Source organism: Engystomops pustulosus, chromosome 5, assembly GCF_040894005.1.
Source record: "Engystomops pustulosus chromosome 5, aEngPut4.maternal, whole genome shotgun sequence".
Classification (NCBI taxonomy): Eukaryota; Metazoa; Chordata; class Amphibia; order Anura; family Leptodactylidae; genus Engystomops; species Engystomops pustulosus.
In genome coordinates, this window is record NC_092415.1 from 104,581,886 (window position 1) to 104,600,446 (window position 18,561).

General features: G+C 40.1%; 1 protein-coding gene across 1 annotated transcript in view; it reads right to left on the reverse strand.

Annotated features, from left to right (window-relative positions):
• Window positions 1-18,561, reverse strand: part of SLC6A3 (solute carrier family 6 member 3) — a 69,421-nt gene that overhangs the window by 16,164 nt on the left and 34,696 nt on the right. The window contains exons 9-12 of the mRNA XM_072152792.1: window positions 16,891-17,003; window positions 15,695-15,823; window positions 14,197-14,296; window positions 8,460-8,560 (exon numbers count right to left, since the gene is read on the reverse strand). Of these exons, the coding sequence (XP_072008893.1) occupies window positions 8,460-8,560; window positions 14,197-14,296; window positions 15,695-15,823; window positions 16,891-17,003 (443 nt within the window). The remainder of the gene's footprint in view (window positions 1-8,459; window positions 8,561-14,196; window positions 14,297-15,694; window positions 15,824-16,890; window positions 17,004-18,561) is intronic.

The following is an 18,561-nucleotide window of genomic DNA, read 5'->3' on the forward strand; positions in this document are numbered from 1 at the left end:
TCTGTTTACATTCCCCTCACCCGCCATATCCCAAACTTATAAGAACGCTACTACACTTAACTTGGTGCAGGCTGGGACCGAGTCTGACCCTGGGGCTGGTCATATACTGCAGACGCAGAGAATTGCGGGGCCTACCTCGGTCCAGGTCTCAAAGGCCTACTATACCTCCTCCCACCCCTCCTCCACCTCCTCCTCCTCCGAATTACCATCCGTGGGCATGGCGCCATCAGTCGGTAGCTCTAGCCACAGCAGCAGTGCCGTCGCTAAGCGACAGCAGGCGGTGCTGAAACTGCTGAGCCTAGGCGATAAAAGGCACACCGCCCAAGAGCTATTACAGGGCATTCCACATCAAAGTTGTTAACTTTGTCGCCACCCTGCTGTGTAATCCACAAAATATACTTGCAAACTTTTACCATTTAGGGATATTATTTCAGCGCTTCTTGCGCATCTGTTTACATTCCCCTCACCCGCCATATCCTAAACTTATAAGAACGCTACTACACTTGATCTTATACAAAAGGTTCTTAGAAGTGCTGTTTGGGGAGTAGCCTAGAGACAGGGGCTTGGATTGGCAAAAGCTCGCCTGGCTGCAGAGCGCCAGCTCCATCCCAAGATCCAACTAACATAGTTGCAGCACCTTTAACCTCTTAACGCTCAGCGTCCGATATATCGGACGCTGAGCGCAGTGACTTAGCGCTCAGCGTCCGATATATCGGACGCTGAGCTGATGCCGGTTCAGCTCAAGATCTGAGCCGAACCGGCATCGGGAAAGACGGGGTGCCGGCTGTGACTGATAGCCGGCACCCCAGTGTAACACCCGCGATCGGAGTTGTCTCCGATCGCGGGTGCTTAACCCGTTAAATGCCGCGGTCAGCGCGACCGCGGCATCTAACATGTATCTGGGGGATCTTTCCCCCACGATCGGCCCCCCCGAACCGTTTTCGGGGGGCGCCGATCGTTGCTATAGTAACTCTGGGGTCCGATCTGGACCCCAGAGTTACCTGCAAGAATTGCCAGTAAGATGGCGTCTGTGACGTCATCTTACTGGCAAAGTGCCAGCCTATGCAAGTGCATAGGCTGACACTGATAATACTCTGCAATACATGAGTATTGCAGAATATTATCATGAAGAAGCAATCAGATGATTGCTTCTTCATGTCCCATGGTATAAAAGTGAAAAAGTAAAAAAAAAAGTTATTCAATAAAAAAATAAAGTCATAAATCACTAAAAATGCCCCAAACCCCCAAAACATATAAAGAGACATATAACTCAAAAAAAAGTCTAAATCATAACACAAACCCCACATATATAGTATCACCGCGTCCGTAACAACCCGTAGAATAAAAGTAAATCATTATTGAACCCGCATGATAAACGCCGTAAAAAAAAACTGTTATAAACCCTCCAAAAATTATGATTTTTACCTTTTCAATCCCACAAAAAATGCTATAAAATGTGATCAAAAAACCATATGTACTGCGACATGATACTGGTGCAATGTACAACATGTCCCGCAAAAAACAAGCCATCAACCAGCTCCGTAGCCAAAAACGTAACAAAGTTATGCCACTTGGAAGACGGCAATACATAAATGATAGATTTTTCCCCACATTAGGGTTTTGTTTGACAAATTTAGTAAAACGTAAGAAAATATATTCATGTTTGGTATCCCCGTAATCGTATCAACCCATAGAATAAAGATAACATGATTATTAGTCTATACGGTGAACACCAAAAAAAAAAGAAGTAAAAAATCCAGTACAGAATTGATGCTTTTCTACTCCTGTCCTCAAAAAACGTTCCTAAATTTTCAACAATAGGTGATACAAACCCCAAAATGGTAACATTGGAAAAAGCATCTCATCCCGCAAAAAAAATGGCATCACATGGCCCCAATAACGCAAAAGCGAAAATTTTATAGCCTTCAAAAGGGGCCAATGAGGAAACTAAAATCCTGGCAGCTGCAGCGCCCTCCTTCCCTTCTGCACCTCGCTGTGCCCCCATAAAACAAGTCACAGCCACATGTGGGGGGTCTTTGTACTCAGGAGAAATTGCAGAACAAATTGTATGGTGGGTTTTCTCTTTTTATCTTTTGGAAATGTGTAAATTTTAGGGCTAAATGAACGTATAAGGGAACAATATGACCATTCTAAATTTCACCTCCATTTTGATTCAATTACTATGAAGATCTCAAGGGGTTAACAATCTTCGTAAAAGCTGTTTCTGATAGCTTGAGGGGTGCAGATTTGAAAATGGGTTGGTTATATAGGGGGTTTTGATGCTAAATATGTAAAATTTCATTCCAAACTGTATTTATCCCCAAAATAGTCAATTCTGAAAATCCGGAAAAGCGATATTCTATTTGCAAGCCGCGTGACATCAAAATAAATTATCCAGACATTTCAGAAATTATGAAAATGTAAACTAGACAAATGGGAAATGTTATTCAGCAACTTATTTAGGTGGTAAATCGATCTGCCTGAAAACGCAATGATTTTGAATTTCGAAAATGGCAAATTTTTCCAAAAATTTATCATATTTTCTTTTTTTTTGTAAATAAATGCAAAACTTATCTGCCAAAATTTACCACTAAAATGAAGTACAACATGTGGGGAAAAAACAATCTCAGAATCGCTTTGATAAGTAACAGTGTTCAAAAGTTATAACCGTATAAAGAGACGCAAGTCAGAATCCAAAAAATCGGGCTGAGCCTTAAGCTACAAAATGGCTGCGTCCTTAAGGGGTTAATCTACTACTAGTTCACTGCCTCCATAATAATAATAATAATAATCTTTATTTATATAGCGTCATCATATTCTGTAGCGCTTTACAAATCATAGGAAACAAATACAAATGTAATGTAACAGAGCACAACATTTGTATGGAACAACAGGAGTGAGGTCCCTGCTCGCCAGAGCTTACGGTTTATGAAGATGATGGGGTAACACGAGGTAAAAGAATATTTAATGGTCAAGCCATTCTTCTTAGGGAATAGAAAAAAATATAATAAATGGAATTGCTGTCGCTTGAACCACTCAGCCGTCATCTTATATACCAGGTCCAGGGTGAATGGGACTGCAGAGAAGTCTGGTGCCTGTTGGTTGCTGGATAACAGATGGGAGGACGACACAGGACGGGTTAGTAGAAGAGTTAAAACTTCATGCAGTTAATGAGTGTTATAGGCTTGCCTAAAGAAATGGGTTTTAAGAGCACGTTTGAAACTTTGGAGGTTAGGTATTAGTCTGATAGTCCAGGGCAGAGCATTCCATAGAATTGGTGCAGCTCTAGAGAAGTCTTGGAGACGCGAGTGGGAGGTCCGCACTAGGGTAGAGGTTAATCTAAGATCACTGGCGGATCTAAGAGCACGGGTTGGGCGATAGACTGAGATAAGAGAGGAGAGGTAGGGGGGTGCAGCATTATACAGAGCTTTATGGATGAGGGTTATTATTATTTTAAACTGTATTCGAAAGGAGACTGGCAGCCAGTGCAGCGACTGGCATGAACTGTAAGCATACATGGTCCCCTTATCAAACGAGCTGTGTCAGGCAGAATTTTGGGTTGTTTTCATGGCTTCCATGTTAACTTTGTCGCCACCCTGCTGTGTAATCCACAAAATATACTGGCAAACTTTTATCATGTACCGATATTATTTGAGCGCTTCTTGCTCACCTCCTTTGGTTCCTCTCTGACACCCATTGGTTTGAAGCCTGAGTCCAATTAGGGTATGTCGCCATGCCACTCTCTAGCCTGCTGCCGCTGCCTCTGCCTCTGCCTCTGCATGCCGTCCCCTATAGTGTCAGGGTCAATTATTGGATGTTTTACATGCTATCTAGCTTCATTCTGTCACTCTGTCATGGCCATGCTGTTGCCCATAATTTCGGCATAATGGTGCGATTAAGCAGCCTCAGAGGCATCCATGCATGCTGCCCCTGCTGTTTCCTGTCCATTTCCGTGGTGTTTCCATCCTTTTCTGAGGTTCCCAGGTGTTTGGCCAAGCTTCCCTGTGCAGAGCCTTGGTCCCCTTGAAAAATGCTCGAGTCTCCCATTGACTTCAATGGGGTTCGTTATTCGAGACGAGCACTCGAGCATCGGGAAAAGTTCGTCTCGAATAACGAGTACCCGAGCATTTTAGTGTTCGCTCATCTCTACTCGTGAGTCTTTATCAAGATGCCTGATAAAAATTCACGAGTCAAAACATCACTGTTTATGCTGAATGTATATTTTTCACAATGATACTCTAAGGTGCTGCTGCCTTTTTCCTTGAATAAATTAGAATGGGTCTGTGGAACCAGGACCAACAGGCTGTGTGGACCAGCCAATAAGGACTTTGAACAAATAAGTAGTGCTGTCTATTTCATTTCTATAATTACTCACTATAATTCTATTATTAATCATTATTAATCATCAGAACATGGCAGGGGTGAGTTGTATGTTACCTCATTTTTCTTTTTTGTGTGGCAAGCAGGAGCCCAGACTCTGGAGAGATGTTTGATCATATGTTTGTGTATGCTGTTAGGAACAGCACCACTGAGCAAAATAGATTTATATTCCAGGGTTGTAGGTATACTTGGAGCACTGTGGGGGTCCCCTCAATTTGCTGTGCCAACAGGTAACTGCATTGCACTCCTCTTCAGCCTTCCTGTTTTTTCTGCCTTTGTAGCATGGATGGGCAGATTGTGTAGCTTATGGTGTATATTTCACATTTTCATCCAGGCACCATAAAATGCTCTCCTCTCAATATCTACTCTACATTCTGAATGGATCTTTGAGACACCATATACCACCTTTGCATATAGCAAGGCTTCTGACTTGTTCTATGCCTTCCACTTTTTAATTAAAATAGAATGTTTAACTTTTTCATTGAAAGGTCTGCTTTTTCTATGACTAGAACTAATTAACATTTACCATATCTCAGTTTTGTGTTGGTGTCATTTTAGAAGTGTCCTTTTGTTTTATTACGATCACACAATTAAACAGCATTCTCTCAAATTCTACAGAAAATTTTGGAATCAATTATTTTAGGGACCATTTCATTTCTATAGGGGTTTTGGAAGTTCTGTTAATTAAAACCCCCACATATCACCTCATTATATTAACTTCACCCTTCAAACTATTCAAAATAGGTAGAACGCTGGAATTCACTGGAATTCACTAATATTTATCATCAATACATTCATATAGCTGCAAATTTTACCAAATTAACTGAATAAAAGTAGAAAATGCATATAGGAATATGTTGGGCAGTTTCTTTCAAGTAAGAGGACCCCCATAAGTGGATGCCCACTGTCTGGGCACATGGCAAAGCGCGGAAGGGAAAAAGCCATTGAGCTTTTGTAGGGTAGAATAGTTTTCAGGTGCCAGGGGCTGGACCGAGCAGGCATGTGCATACCCGGGGACCTAATGAAGGGTGCCCGGGTTTGAAGATGACATTGTGGGGTGCCGGGAGGAGAGGGAGGGTATCCCCCTCTCTCCGCAGGTATGTCATAAAAAAATGTGCTGAAAAACCCCACCTCGGCTTATACACGCATCTATAAAAAAAAAAACTTACATACACACCGTCCAGCGCCATATGCTCCATGCGGCTCCTCTTCTCTCTGCTGTAACAGCCACCAGAGAAGCAGCCATAGCTCTGCCGCCGGCAGGCATAGCACATGGCCGGAGCTCTGCTGGCTGTTACAGCATAGAGAACAAAAAAGAGGAGCCGCGGGGACGGGAGCATCGGGGGGCCATGTCGAGTATCAGGGACCACCGGAAGGGGAGTATGTAAGTTTCCTTTTTTATGTGCTGGGCAAACTGGGGGCTGTCTGGCTATATACCACAGGGGCTGTCTGGCTATGTCTCACAGGGGGCTGGCTGCTTATATACCACAGGGAGCTGTCTGGCTATGTACCACAGGGGGCTGTCTGGCTATATACTACATAGGACTGTCTGACTATATACCACAGGGGGCTTGCTGGCTATATACTGGGAGGCTGTGACCAATGCATTTCCCACCCTCAGCTTATATTCGAGTCAATAGGTTTTCTCAGTTTTTGGTGATAAAATTAGGTTTATACTCGGATCTGCTTACACTCGAGGCTAAACAGTAATTAAAACAAAACACTTGTTTTTTACACCGCAAAATGTACAAAATTATTCTGAAACAAATATATTTAGAAATCAACAAGTTTGTTTTATAATACAAAAAAAGATTAACAAGAAGCATTTGTAATTGGAATGACCAGAATGTACTAGCTTCAAGACTACAGTATAATGTGCAATAATAATTACAGCTAAATAATCTCTTGTTAGTGATTTGTCCCAAATCAATTATCTATTCAAAGAATAAAACAGAAAAGTCCAAGGATAATTATAAAAAATTAGTATTAAAGGTGACAAAATTTGAAAAAAACACCTATTAAAAAGCTATTTATAGAGTACAGCAAGTAAAATATCTTTTACTACAAATAAATTAAAAGACAGCCAAGTATAACTTACAGCTTCCCTGACTCAATAGTACAATGTTAAAAAAAAAGGTACAGACTTTCAAATTTAAACACAAATGATAAGGGTTTTTTCCCCATTAAAGGTATTTCTCTGATATCTTAAATTTAGGATAAGAGAAGGGATGTATGAATTGTACGCCATACCACTATCAATGCACCCTTTAAAGGGTTTAAACTGCCATTAGAATGCATTGTCCCAGTGGTGTAACTAGGTGAGGCAGAGCCCCATAGCAGATTTCTGAAGGGGACTCCCTTCTGGCTTAAAAATATACATATATTACATTCCTATATACATAAACATACAGTTCATCACTCATACATACACATTTATACACTGTTACACACATATAGAAAATATACACCTCACATATACAAACATACAGTGCCATATACAGACATACAGCTTACATACACACATAATGTACTGTATTTAAACACACCATACACCATATACACATACAGCATATACACATCACAGATACACACACATAAACAATATATATACCACAATGTGCAGCGTAATATGTATATAATGGTGAACATTCTTCATTATTTAGTGTCAGTTCGGATGATGGGGCCCCCTGACACTGTGGCTGCTATGGCTGTTACTGCTGTAGTTATGCCCCTGCATTGTCCCTATCCAGCCATTGTCCCTCCACATGCCTGTAAACTTAAGCAATCAGGTACTAAAGCTGTATGCAAATGACCTGAGAGATGTCCAATGAATCATTATCATATTCAGCTGTCCAGCTTATTCATGAGTGGAAGGCACAGCCACACACCCAGTGCTTGACTGACAGCCTGTATAATGATGTTAGGTATAATGGTGTAATGGCTCCTCCATGTACTTCCTGGTGTTGGTGGCCACGCTCCCTGCAGCCTATGTGTATGAGATACTCCTATACACATGACTTACAGCCTGTATAATGATGTGAGGTATAATGGTGTAATGGCTGGCAGCCCCTTCAGTCTGTGTGTGTGTGAGATACTCCTATACATATGACTGACAGCCTGTATAATGCTGTGTGGTATAATGGTGTAATGGCTCCTCCATGTGCTTCCTGGTGCTGGCGGCCACTGCAGCCTGTGTGTATGAGATACTCCTATACACATGACTGACAGCCTGTATAAAGGTGTGAGGTATAATGGTGTAATGGCTCCTCCATGTGCTTCCTGGTGTTGGTGCCCCCTGTATGTGTGTATAGGAGAGATACAACAGCTCCAGGCAGCCATGTTATAGCAGAACATGTCAGGTACATGTACATGTGTGTCATCTGATGTCTGTGTCTCACACATGTGTATAGGAGGAAATCATGTCAGAACATAAAGCACAGGCACTAGCAATGCTTTACTATACATTACACACAGACATGAGCAGGGGGGGAGAGGGGAGGGGCAACAGGGTTGTGACATCAGTGCCTCTGACCATGTGACCAGTCATTTACATAATAAAGAAAATATGATTTTACAATGATTAATGTATGAAATTACTAGATAAATGCTGGGATGGATCCCTGTGAGCTGCTCCAACTGATAGTGGTGACAGGACAAGTGACAGAGACCTGATGACAGATGTCCTTAAATGTGAGTTTAATCTTCAAAATTCCATTGAAGGAGATATGTATCTTATATTTTTAATGATGAATAGGTGGCATCAAATGAGGATTCTAGGAAGGGGCCCAGCCAACCTAAAGTCAATCGGACCATGCATACTTTCCACATGTACTCAATAGGTCTGTTCACGTATATCAGTTGCTATTAGAAATTTTCTTCTTTTTCATTCACAAATTAGGATTATCCTGTTTTAGTCAATTTTCCTTGGAAGAATAGCAACTTTCATTGTGTTATTCTACCCTACAGGATTCCCAGAGCTTAAGTGATTGTTGATAGATAGCAGAAAAAATAAAACCTTAATGATAGATAAATAATTTAATGACTGTAATACATAATAAGAAGAAGAATGTAATATTTACCAAGAGAAAACAAGGGCTGACAAACTTCCAACAAAGCCTCCAGTACAACCCTGGTCTCTTTCCAATCATTTTCTGTATGTCATCACTGAACTGGCTAACTCCTGGTGAGAATACATACATATACAGTGTAAATGAGCATTCATGATTTAGCTTTAATATTTTATGGCCTTTTAAAAGGGAATCTGTCCGTTATTTTGATTCAACTTATATGCTATCACATACTTTATGTACTAATGAGATTTTTCTGATCAGTGTCATTAGTAATGCATATTTATTTAAAACAGAAAATGTATTTTTCTGGGCACCTCCACTGCATGCATACGCAAGTGTGACAAATTGTCAAGCCATGGGGTGCGACACCACTTATGTCATGTGTAAATGGGCTTGTAGTTAAGATATATGCCTCAATACATTGAATATGGGTAGTATAGACAGCATGTTGAGTAAACTATGAAACTATGCTATTGAGTCTCTGCAGTCAGATAGGTGGCCCTCGACTAGAGCAGACAGCCTAGCTCCACACATGTGACACTAGATATCCTAAAATGTAGACACTGATTGCTTCAGAATGGCTGATACTAGAGGAATAATAAATAGAGAAAAATCTTCTTTAAAGTACTGAAGTGTACCTGTGTAGGTGAGCTGTAGTCAGGGTCGGATTATAGGGGAAGAGAGCTGGGCGCATGCCCGGGGCCCCCACCAGGCAGTCGCATGGTCGCCCAGATCGCCTACAATACGGGTCCAGCACCCCAGCATGAGCCTGCAGCTGCTGCTTTAACAGCCAGTTCAGGAAACTGGGTGGTTGGTGGAGGCAATGGCAGAGCGAGGGAACAATAAGTTCCCTGCTCTGTCATAGACCATCAGGCTCCTACAAAATGGCGACGCCCTGCTGCTGATGGTGCAGTGACGTCACACACTGCGCTGCCAGGACACTGGCACCGCAAAAGAGGAGGAGGTCGCTCCCTTGCTATTGCACAAAGCCTAAAAAAATACCTTTATGTTTCCCAGATAATAAGATATCTTTTTCAAAAATGTTCAGGAGAAATAACTCAGCGGAAACTGGGAATATTTTCTTTCGCAATCCTTTAGACAGGCTTACTACTTGTACCCAGAAATCCGTAATAAGTGGGCATTTCCACCATAAATGAAAGAGATTGGCCTGTTCACCACACCCTCTCTGGAAGATATTAGATAAATTGTTATATATGTTTGCTAATCTGGGTGGAGATAAATGCCATCTTAAAGCAATTTTTAAAAGGCATTCGCTATGATTTAAGCAATGTAGACTATTCTGTGCATCATTTATAGAGGAACGCCAAACTTTTAACTTAACGGGAAAGTCTTCCCCAATTCCGCTTCCCATTTTGACATATATGCTAATTTTTTATTTGAGACGCTAGGAATAATCATATCTCTATAAGCAATTGAGATTCTGCCATTAAACTTGCTTTTCATCGCTACAAATGTTATAAATAATCGTCCGATTTCCATTGCTGCAAGATATTTTCCCTGAAACATTTTCAGATATTAAGAACTTCTCTATTTTTTTGTAGTTGAGAAATTCCCTGCTCGGAATGTTATATGTGTTACAGATGGCCACAAAGGACATTAATGTTTCCTCTCTATAGATATCGCTTAAGGAGACGATGTGAACCTGTTTCCATTTAACCAAAGACAAGTCTGTAATACACAGACTTAATGCTTGTAGCCCTCTTGCCGCCCTAGGTGCCACCTGATCCTGCCAGAGTGATAAAGATGCCAAGCTGTTAGCATTGCCTTGGTGCTGTCGAGCATGTATATGTTAGTAGAGCCTCAGAGCCAATCTCCTATGACTAAATTTTTCAAGGATGACTTCCTTATTACCCCTTCCTCTATGATGACCCACTTTCACATTCTATATTTTGCCAAAAACATTTTAATGGTTCTAAGAGAATAGCTTCTTGATATTTAAAATATTCGGGTGGCTAACCCAACCAAAAGTTTTGGGGCATATAAAGTTTCTTAAGATAGGCGTGGGGGTTTACCCTTCCAAATATATCTGTCAATATACTTTTGGATCCTTTGAATTGTTTGCTTCAGAAACCTTAGGGGAATGCATCTCATATAATAAAATATTGTTGGTAGAATGTTTCTCTAAAATGCTGCGATTTTATTTAGCCAAGTTAAACCACAACTTGTTAGATATCTTAATTGTTAGATTATGTTAATTATTTTGCCATTTAGTTCTGTTATATTACTACCCATAGTTGCTTAAAGGGTACCAGCCACTCGTATACCAAGGTAGCTGAACCTTCTGGGGACCATGAAAATCTAAATTTCTCCCTGATGTAGTGTATAAGCACGCTGGAAGATGATCAGAGACTATAAAATGAAGGCGCTGCATCCGCTTCAGGTAATTCTTAAAACAATGTATTTTTTATTTGTATAATGCTACACGTTTCGATCTCGAACCGGGATCTTCATCAGGCACAAAAACATACAATTTCTCCCTGATGTCTTGCTCAGTCGCAGGTGTCCCATTTATTAAAAACAATTTACTTTTACTTTCGTTAATTTTGTAATATGAAACAAGAGAGTACACATTTACAATCTTTTTAAAAGTAGCCATTGAAGCAACGGGATCTTTGCACGAAATGATTATATCATCAGCATATAGTTCGACTATAAATTCAGAACCCTTCATTCTCAACCCCTTTATGTCTTTATTTACTCTAAAGGCTTGTGCAAGGGGTTCAATAAAGATGTTAAATAAAAAAGGGGAGAGAGGGCACCCCTGGCGTACACCATTGGTGTTTGTAAACAAAGCCACAGACCACTTATGAAAGCCGAAGGTCGGCAATATAAACACATTAGCATTTTATTCAGGAGCAGGTACAAATTTTACCATAGCTCTTTCTAGGAAGTCCCCCTGTCAAATTCCTTCTCAGCATCAATCGACAGGAGTGCACATGGAACCCCCCAGACTCAGCTACTTGGACCAAGTCTCTATCACTCTACGGGTGGCGTCTCTAGTTTGGCATAAAGCCCACTTGGTCTTTGAGATTATAGTCGAAATAACTTTGGCTAGTCTTGCAGATAGAATTGCAGAATATATTTTAATGTCGCTATTGAGAAGTGATATTGGTCTATGATTCTGTACCTTTGTAATATCTTTCCCTGTTTTGGGAATGGTTATGATCTTGGCTATCAACATTTCTTCTGGAATATGATTTTTTTGTTTAAATTCGTTGAACATGCTAACTAAATATTGGGCCAGTATATTACCAAACTGGCTGTAATATTCATTTGTTAACCCATCAGGACCTGGTGCTTTTCCTTTCTTTATCTTATTTATTATAGTCATGACCTCATTTACGGTGAAGTCAGCTTCTAATACTTTGACTTGTTCTAGCCCATAGTCGTGGTAAGACTAGTGAGTCTAAAAAGTTATTTATCTGGTGGAAAATCAGGTTTAGCCACTTCTCCATGCTCTTCCAGATTATATAATGCAGAATAGAAAGTACGGAAGGTGGCTATTATTTTTTAAGGATCGTAAATACATGTTCCAGATGAGTCAATAATTTTTTCTATTTTACTAGTAGTTATTTCTTTTTTAAGTTTATTCAATAATAATTTAGTTCTGTTGCTGTTAAGTTCAAATTTGTTGTATTCTTGCCTCTGTAATGACTCCCTACATTCTTTTATGGACAAGACTTGCATTTTTTTCCGTAAATTGGTAATTATTTCGCCAATTTCTCTATCCGGTCTTGCTTTGTGACACTTTTCTAATACGTTAATACGTTTTATTAATTCCTCACATGCTTTGTTTTCTTACTTTCCCATAAAGAATTTTACATTTTGAGATGACCCCTAAAATGCCTTGTGGGTACACCATAGTTGAGAAGGAGGACTACCATCAACTGAGTTCCTTTGAGTTCCCAAGTCATACCCAGAATGGGGGGGCAGTGTATATATGTTTGCTGGGGGGGGAGATAGTGTATATATGTTTGCAAGGGCGGCAGTGTATATATGTTTGCTAGGGAGGCAGTGTATATATGTTTGCTTGGGTTTGCAGTTTATATAGGTTTGCTGCGGGGGATGGTGTATATATGTTTGTTACTGAATTGGGGTCTGTGAATATAGGACTGTGTATGTATGTTTGCTACTGAGGGTGGAGGCTGTGTATATATGTGCCATATATATGTTACCGGGGACTGTGTATAATTGTGTTACTGGGAGGGCTGTATATTTTTATTACTGGGGGGATCATATATATTTATTTTGTGGAGGGGTCACCCAGTTTCCAGGGCATGCACTCTGAAGCAAGGTGCACTACCCCAACATCACCAGGCACACTGTGCATGCGCCCATGGCCCATGGTTAAATGTTCATAAAGGAATATTGGCAGTCAAGTAGGCCTGACATATTCCCTATAAACAATTTTGACATATGTAAATGTAAAAATGTAAATATGATCTAAAACCATAGCAAAGTGTTGGCCCGCTACTTTAATTGATAAAAGTGAATAGTCAAGTGACACCAGTCTCTTGTAAGCTCTGCTCAGGTCTACTTACATTTAACGCCTTTTTAGCTATTTTCAATCTCATTACTGCTCTGTCTGATGTCAGAGAACTGATCCAATCATCTTCTGAACTAGGGCAATGGCATCTCGTAAAACGTTTTGTGGACTATTGTTCTGGGCTTGCTCTAGTCTTGTACTGTATCTAGTGTTCATTCTGAGTTATGGATTCTGGTAATCTTAGAACTCTTGCCTGCTTCTTTGACTATCAACATGCCTAGTAATTTTGTATTGTATTATCATCTTGGTTCTAAAATGTATTTTGTGACTATACTTCTCTGTTTGTAGTGTCTTGTCCTTGTCTCTGTGTTTGCACTTTGGAGCAGGAATGGAAAATTGAGTAGATGTCTACATACTACTTAGGGAAATTAGGCAGGGACAGCTGTGAAAGGGGTTAAAGGGGTATTCTCATCTGGGGACTCACATTCAGTTTCATTAATCTGACATATGTAAACATTTCTTCAATTAGATGTTATTAAAAAAAATGTTCCTGTGTGAAGATAATTTCTCATAAATGTAGTCATGTTGTCCCTTAGAAACGAGATAGCTTCCTCGGATACGGCCACCTCTGATGGATTGAGTGCACAAAGAAACATAAGGTTATTGTATATAAAATGTCCAGGAGTTACTGCATGTCGCACACCCACCCTGTGGTAATGATTGCTGAATCCTGGTGGTCCGGCAGGACTCTATATAGCGCATGTCTGGCCACCGCTGCCAGAGTGTGACGTGGTCGTATCCGAGAAAGCTATCTCGTTTCTAAGGGACAACATGGCTACATTTATGAGAAATTATCTTCACACAGGAACATTTTTTTTAATAACATCCAATTGAAGAAATGTTTACATAAGGCAAATGAATTTAATTACCATAAATGTAAATGCCCAGATGGGAATACCCCTTTAAGTCTTAGAGCCCACTGTCTTTGTCTGTGTCACAAGTATGTTCCCTGATCTTGTATAACATCAAGATCCTAAGGATGTGGATGTTGTTTGCATATGGCATAAATGTAGAAGATGGAAATCCTCTTTTGAATCTAACGATATAGATAACGTAGCAGTAAAAATATTAAATAAAATTGATTACCACAGAACTATACACCTATTTAGATATAGAAATTGCCTGATCAATATTACATTTAAGATACTACATTACTCATAAAAAAGATTCAGTCCTTACCATAAAACCATGCAATTCCTATAGCTTCAATGAGTACTCCAAACAAAATTGAAGTACCTGCTGCAAAATGATCAAGCAAAGTGAAAACATAAATTCCGCCCTATAATGAAAGAAAGAAAACATAATTGTTCTTTTTATTTATAGACATTATACTATAGATCAATAGATCAATAATAGATCAAACTTTTAAAGATATGTTTTATATTAAATATTGTTCAGTTAAAAGGGGTTGTCCAGGTTTGAATTATTTAAAATATATGGCTGGGAGTGTTTGAAAATTAAGAAAATGTATAAATGTACTCTCTCCCCACTCCCATTCAGCTATTGTGCCAGCCGTCACTTTGAGGTTGATTTAGAGAGACCTGGAAGGGACGCCTCGACCACTGCCTCATACCTGCTACAGCTCTAGTTTCAGTGTGTAGCAGGCGTGCAGCAGTGGTCGGGCCAGCACTTCCGGGTCTCTGGAAACAGACACTTGGCAGTGCAGCTGGCACCACAACTGAACAGGAACAGGGAGAGAGGTACTGTAAGTATATGCATTTCATTACTTTTCAAGCCCCCTCAGCCATATATTTAAAAATAATCAGAAGTGGACAACCCCCTTAAGCGGGAATCAGTGATGAGCAGACCTGTTAAAATTCAATCCTAAATTTTAAAAATCAGGCACTTCGGCATTTAAATTACTGTGGTCACTCCGTCACCAACATGTTCACTGTCATTTTTGCTGATGTTTTTTGTTTTTCAGTCATTCATGAAAAGCTGGAAAGAGAAAAAACGTTGGTGTTGCCAAAAGTGCTATTCAGTAAGGGAAATAAATCATTTTAGTAGTGAATGGAAGTCTGATACTATAGCCTGTAAAAAAGATTTTTGTGTTTGGGGCCACATGCATGTGTCATGATATTCTGAGTGTTGTGAATAAGATTTCAATAGCACGATTACTGCATAATGCTTTTGCTTAAATTTTATTAACTTAACTGGAGAGATATTATATAAAAAGGAAATTCTACCAGTTTCTTGTTTTATGACCGTGGAGCATATATAACACTAACTTTATTCTACGAGTCAGTACCAGTCACTATACTCTACAAATAGAAATGATCCAAATGTCTCTCTTTAGATAGGGGTGCCAGGGATCCCTATTCAATTGCTAAGAGTTTGACCATTGATAGGAGATTATATTTAGGTGTCAAATTTCTTAAAATGACTCCAACAATCATGTCCTCAATAAAACTTTTACCTTGTATCTGAACTGTCACATGAATGAAGCAAATAGCCACAACTACAGCAATTAGGCTATATCTGGCTGTTCCATAGAGAACTATTGAAGTAGCCACAGATGAAGGACCAATAGCTTAATTCATACTTGGGTACAAGGAAGAGAGTTTACCTAAAATTACCTAAATACACCTTTATGGTTTCTAGTTAGGACTTAAGTAAGACTTAATAGCAGGAGAACCCAAGCATTAGTTTAAATAATACAACCTTGAAAATAACATACATTGGTTACACAAGACAGCGATATGAAGAATGTACAGAGGACGATGACAAGAGTGAACAGTTCTCGATGTCTATGTAGAAACTTGAATTCATCAATGAGTCCTGTAATGACTGATTCCATTCCTCCCATCTGTTATGTAAAAGGGAAAGTGAAATAGTTAAAGAATACATCAAACTTTACTGAAGACAAACTTTACAAAGTCCAGTGAGTGTACATGAGAGGAAGCACAGTTTCTCTTCATGATGTTTTTTTTTTATTATTTTACAACTTTTGTAAGCAGTTTGTGTCTATTTACAGTCCTCTCGGAGTTGGTGGGTGAAGATAAAGCTGCTGTCACTCCTCTTTCTCACACCTGAGTAAGCTTATTTCTAGCTTGAAATACTCAATTCAGCAGAGAGAAAAACTGACTAGAAAAAAATGCAGATGAGAGATAAATTGAGAATAATATATTTTACTCTTGTAGTCACTTGTACTATTCATTCATGTAACATTTGTTGAAAAGTAACCATTTAAAAGTACTCAGTATACAGAACGACTTAACTTCATTGCATACATTTATAGTGAGGACCTTCATTTAGGACATTAGCTATTTTCGCTTATTGTCAGGGTCGGCTCCAGATTTTAGTAGGCCCCTGGGCGACAGAGCCTCAGTAGGCCTCTTTGCACTGAACTCTCATGGCAGCATTAAAAACTCTGAAACTAAAACAGTCACCGGTACCCTTAAATATTTGCTAGCCTTATTTGGGCCCCCCAGCAGCTCTGGGCCCCGGCACTTGCCTGGGTATGCTCATTATACAATGTGTATTTAAATAGTACTACTGAATTTCTGAAAAGAATATCCATTTTTAATGGCTGTACAACACTGATTCTGTGCAAAAGACAGTTGCTGGAAGAGGAACACACAACAGTCGTCAGCAGACTTCATGTATTGTCATGCCATGTCTTACAACTGCATAGAACTGTAAGACTGAGGTCCTGGTGTTGTTCTACAAGGTTCTCTATCTTGCAATTTTGGGTTACATATTTACTAACTCAGGCCACATGCACATGAACATGTTCTGCTTGCAAGCTGCAAACATGGGATGTGATTCTTGTCTGTGACAATATCATTTTAACTGAAGGAAAAAGTTACATAAATGCAAAGACCCAATACATACAAAATATAAACATTGGTTATATCTAACATATTTACTTACAGCACTATCAATTCCAAGTGTAAGAAGCATTATAAAGAATATAACTGCCCACACAGAAGAGAGTGGAAGAGTGGCAATGGCTTCAGGATAGATTATAAATATCAATCCAGGCCCTAAAAGACAGCAAAATCGATACCAGTGGTCAGATAATCGCTGTTAGTCATGTTTACAAATAACCTATGTCTGGATGAAGCTACAAGGTTACAAATATTTTTAGAAAACTTTGTGATTTTGGTGACTCCAATTCTGTCAGCAACAATTTTGGCATGTACATTGAAAAGTATACACATAAGCCCCATATACATAGGCCCCAATCAGAGTTAGTGTCAAATGCAAATGTATAAACCATCAGCTTATAGTTAAAAAATATGTTGAGTATATAAAACATTAAAGGGGTATTCTCATCTGGACATGCACATCCTGTTTCATTAATCTGCCATATATAAACATTTCTTCAATTAGATGTTATTAACACCTTCGCAACCGAGGACGAACTATATCGTCCTTGTGCTGCAAAGGGTGTATAGAGAGAGCTCACGAACTGAGCTCTTTCCATACACAGCGGGTAACGGCTATATAACACAGCTGACGCCCGCCTGTTACTACTGCGGTCGGTCCAGGCACCGCTCGTGGCAGTTAACCCGACTGCGGCTCCTAACTTACCTTTACATGGGAGCAGCCATCTTGGATGGCCGATCGCCGTCTCCTGTGACGTCATCGGAGGCTGGTGATCAGTTGGCATTGCAGTCTACAGTCTCATTGAGAATCGCAGGCTTGCCATGTGCAATGATCTCTAATGGCCAGCAGATGCCGGGCTATAAGAAATCATTGTAATATCGGTATATACTACCATACAGTATTATTGCAATATACACTCACCGGCCACTTTATTAGGTACACCTGTCCAACTGCTCGTTAACACTTAATTTCTAATCAACCAATCACATGGCGGCAACGGGAAGAAAGGTGATTTGAGTGCCTTCGAACGTGGCATAGTTGTTGGTGCTAGAAGGGCTGGTCTGAGTATTTCAGAAACTGCTGATCTACTGGGATTTTCACGCACAACCATCTCTAGGGTTTACAGAGAAAGAAAAAACATCCACTGAGCGGCAATTCTGTGGGCGGAAATGCCTTGTTGATGCCAAAGATCAGAGGAGAATGGGCAGACTGGTTCGAGCTGATAGAAAGGCAACAGTGACTCAAATCGCCACCCGTTACAACCAAGGTAGGCAGAAGAGCATCTCTGAATGCACAGTACATCGAACTTTGAGGCAGATGGGCTACAGCAGCAGAAGACCACACCGGGTGCCACTCCTTTCAGCTAAGAACAGGAAACTGAGGCTACAATTTGCACAAGCTCATCAAAATTGGACAGTAGAAGATTGGAAAAACGTTGCCTGGTCTGATGAGTCTCGATTTCTGCTGCGACATTCGGATGGTAGGGTCAGAATTTGGCGTCAACAGCATGAAAGCATGGATCCATCCTGCCTTGTATCAACGGTTCAGGCTGGTGGTGGTGGTGTCATGGTGTGGGGAATATTTTCTTGGCACTCTTTGGGCCCCTTGGTACCAATTGAGCATCGTTGCAACGCCACAGCCTACCTGAGTATTGTTGCTGACCATGTCCATCCCTTTATGACCACAATGTACCCAACATCTGATGGCTACTTT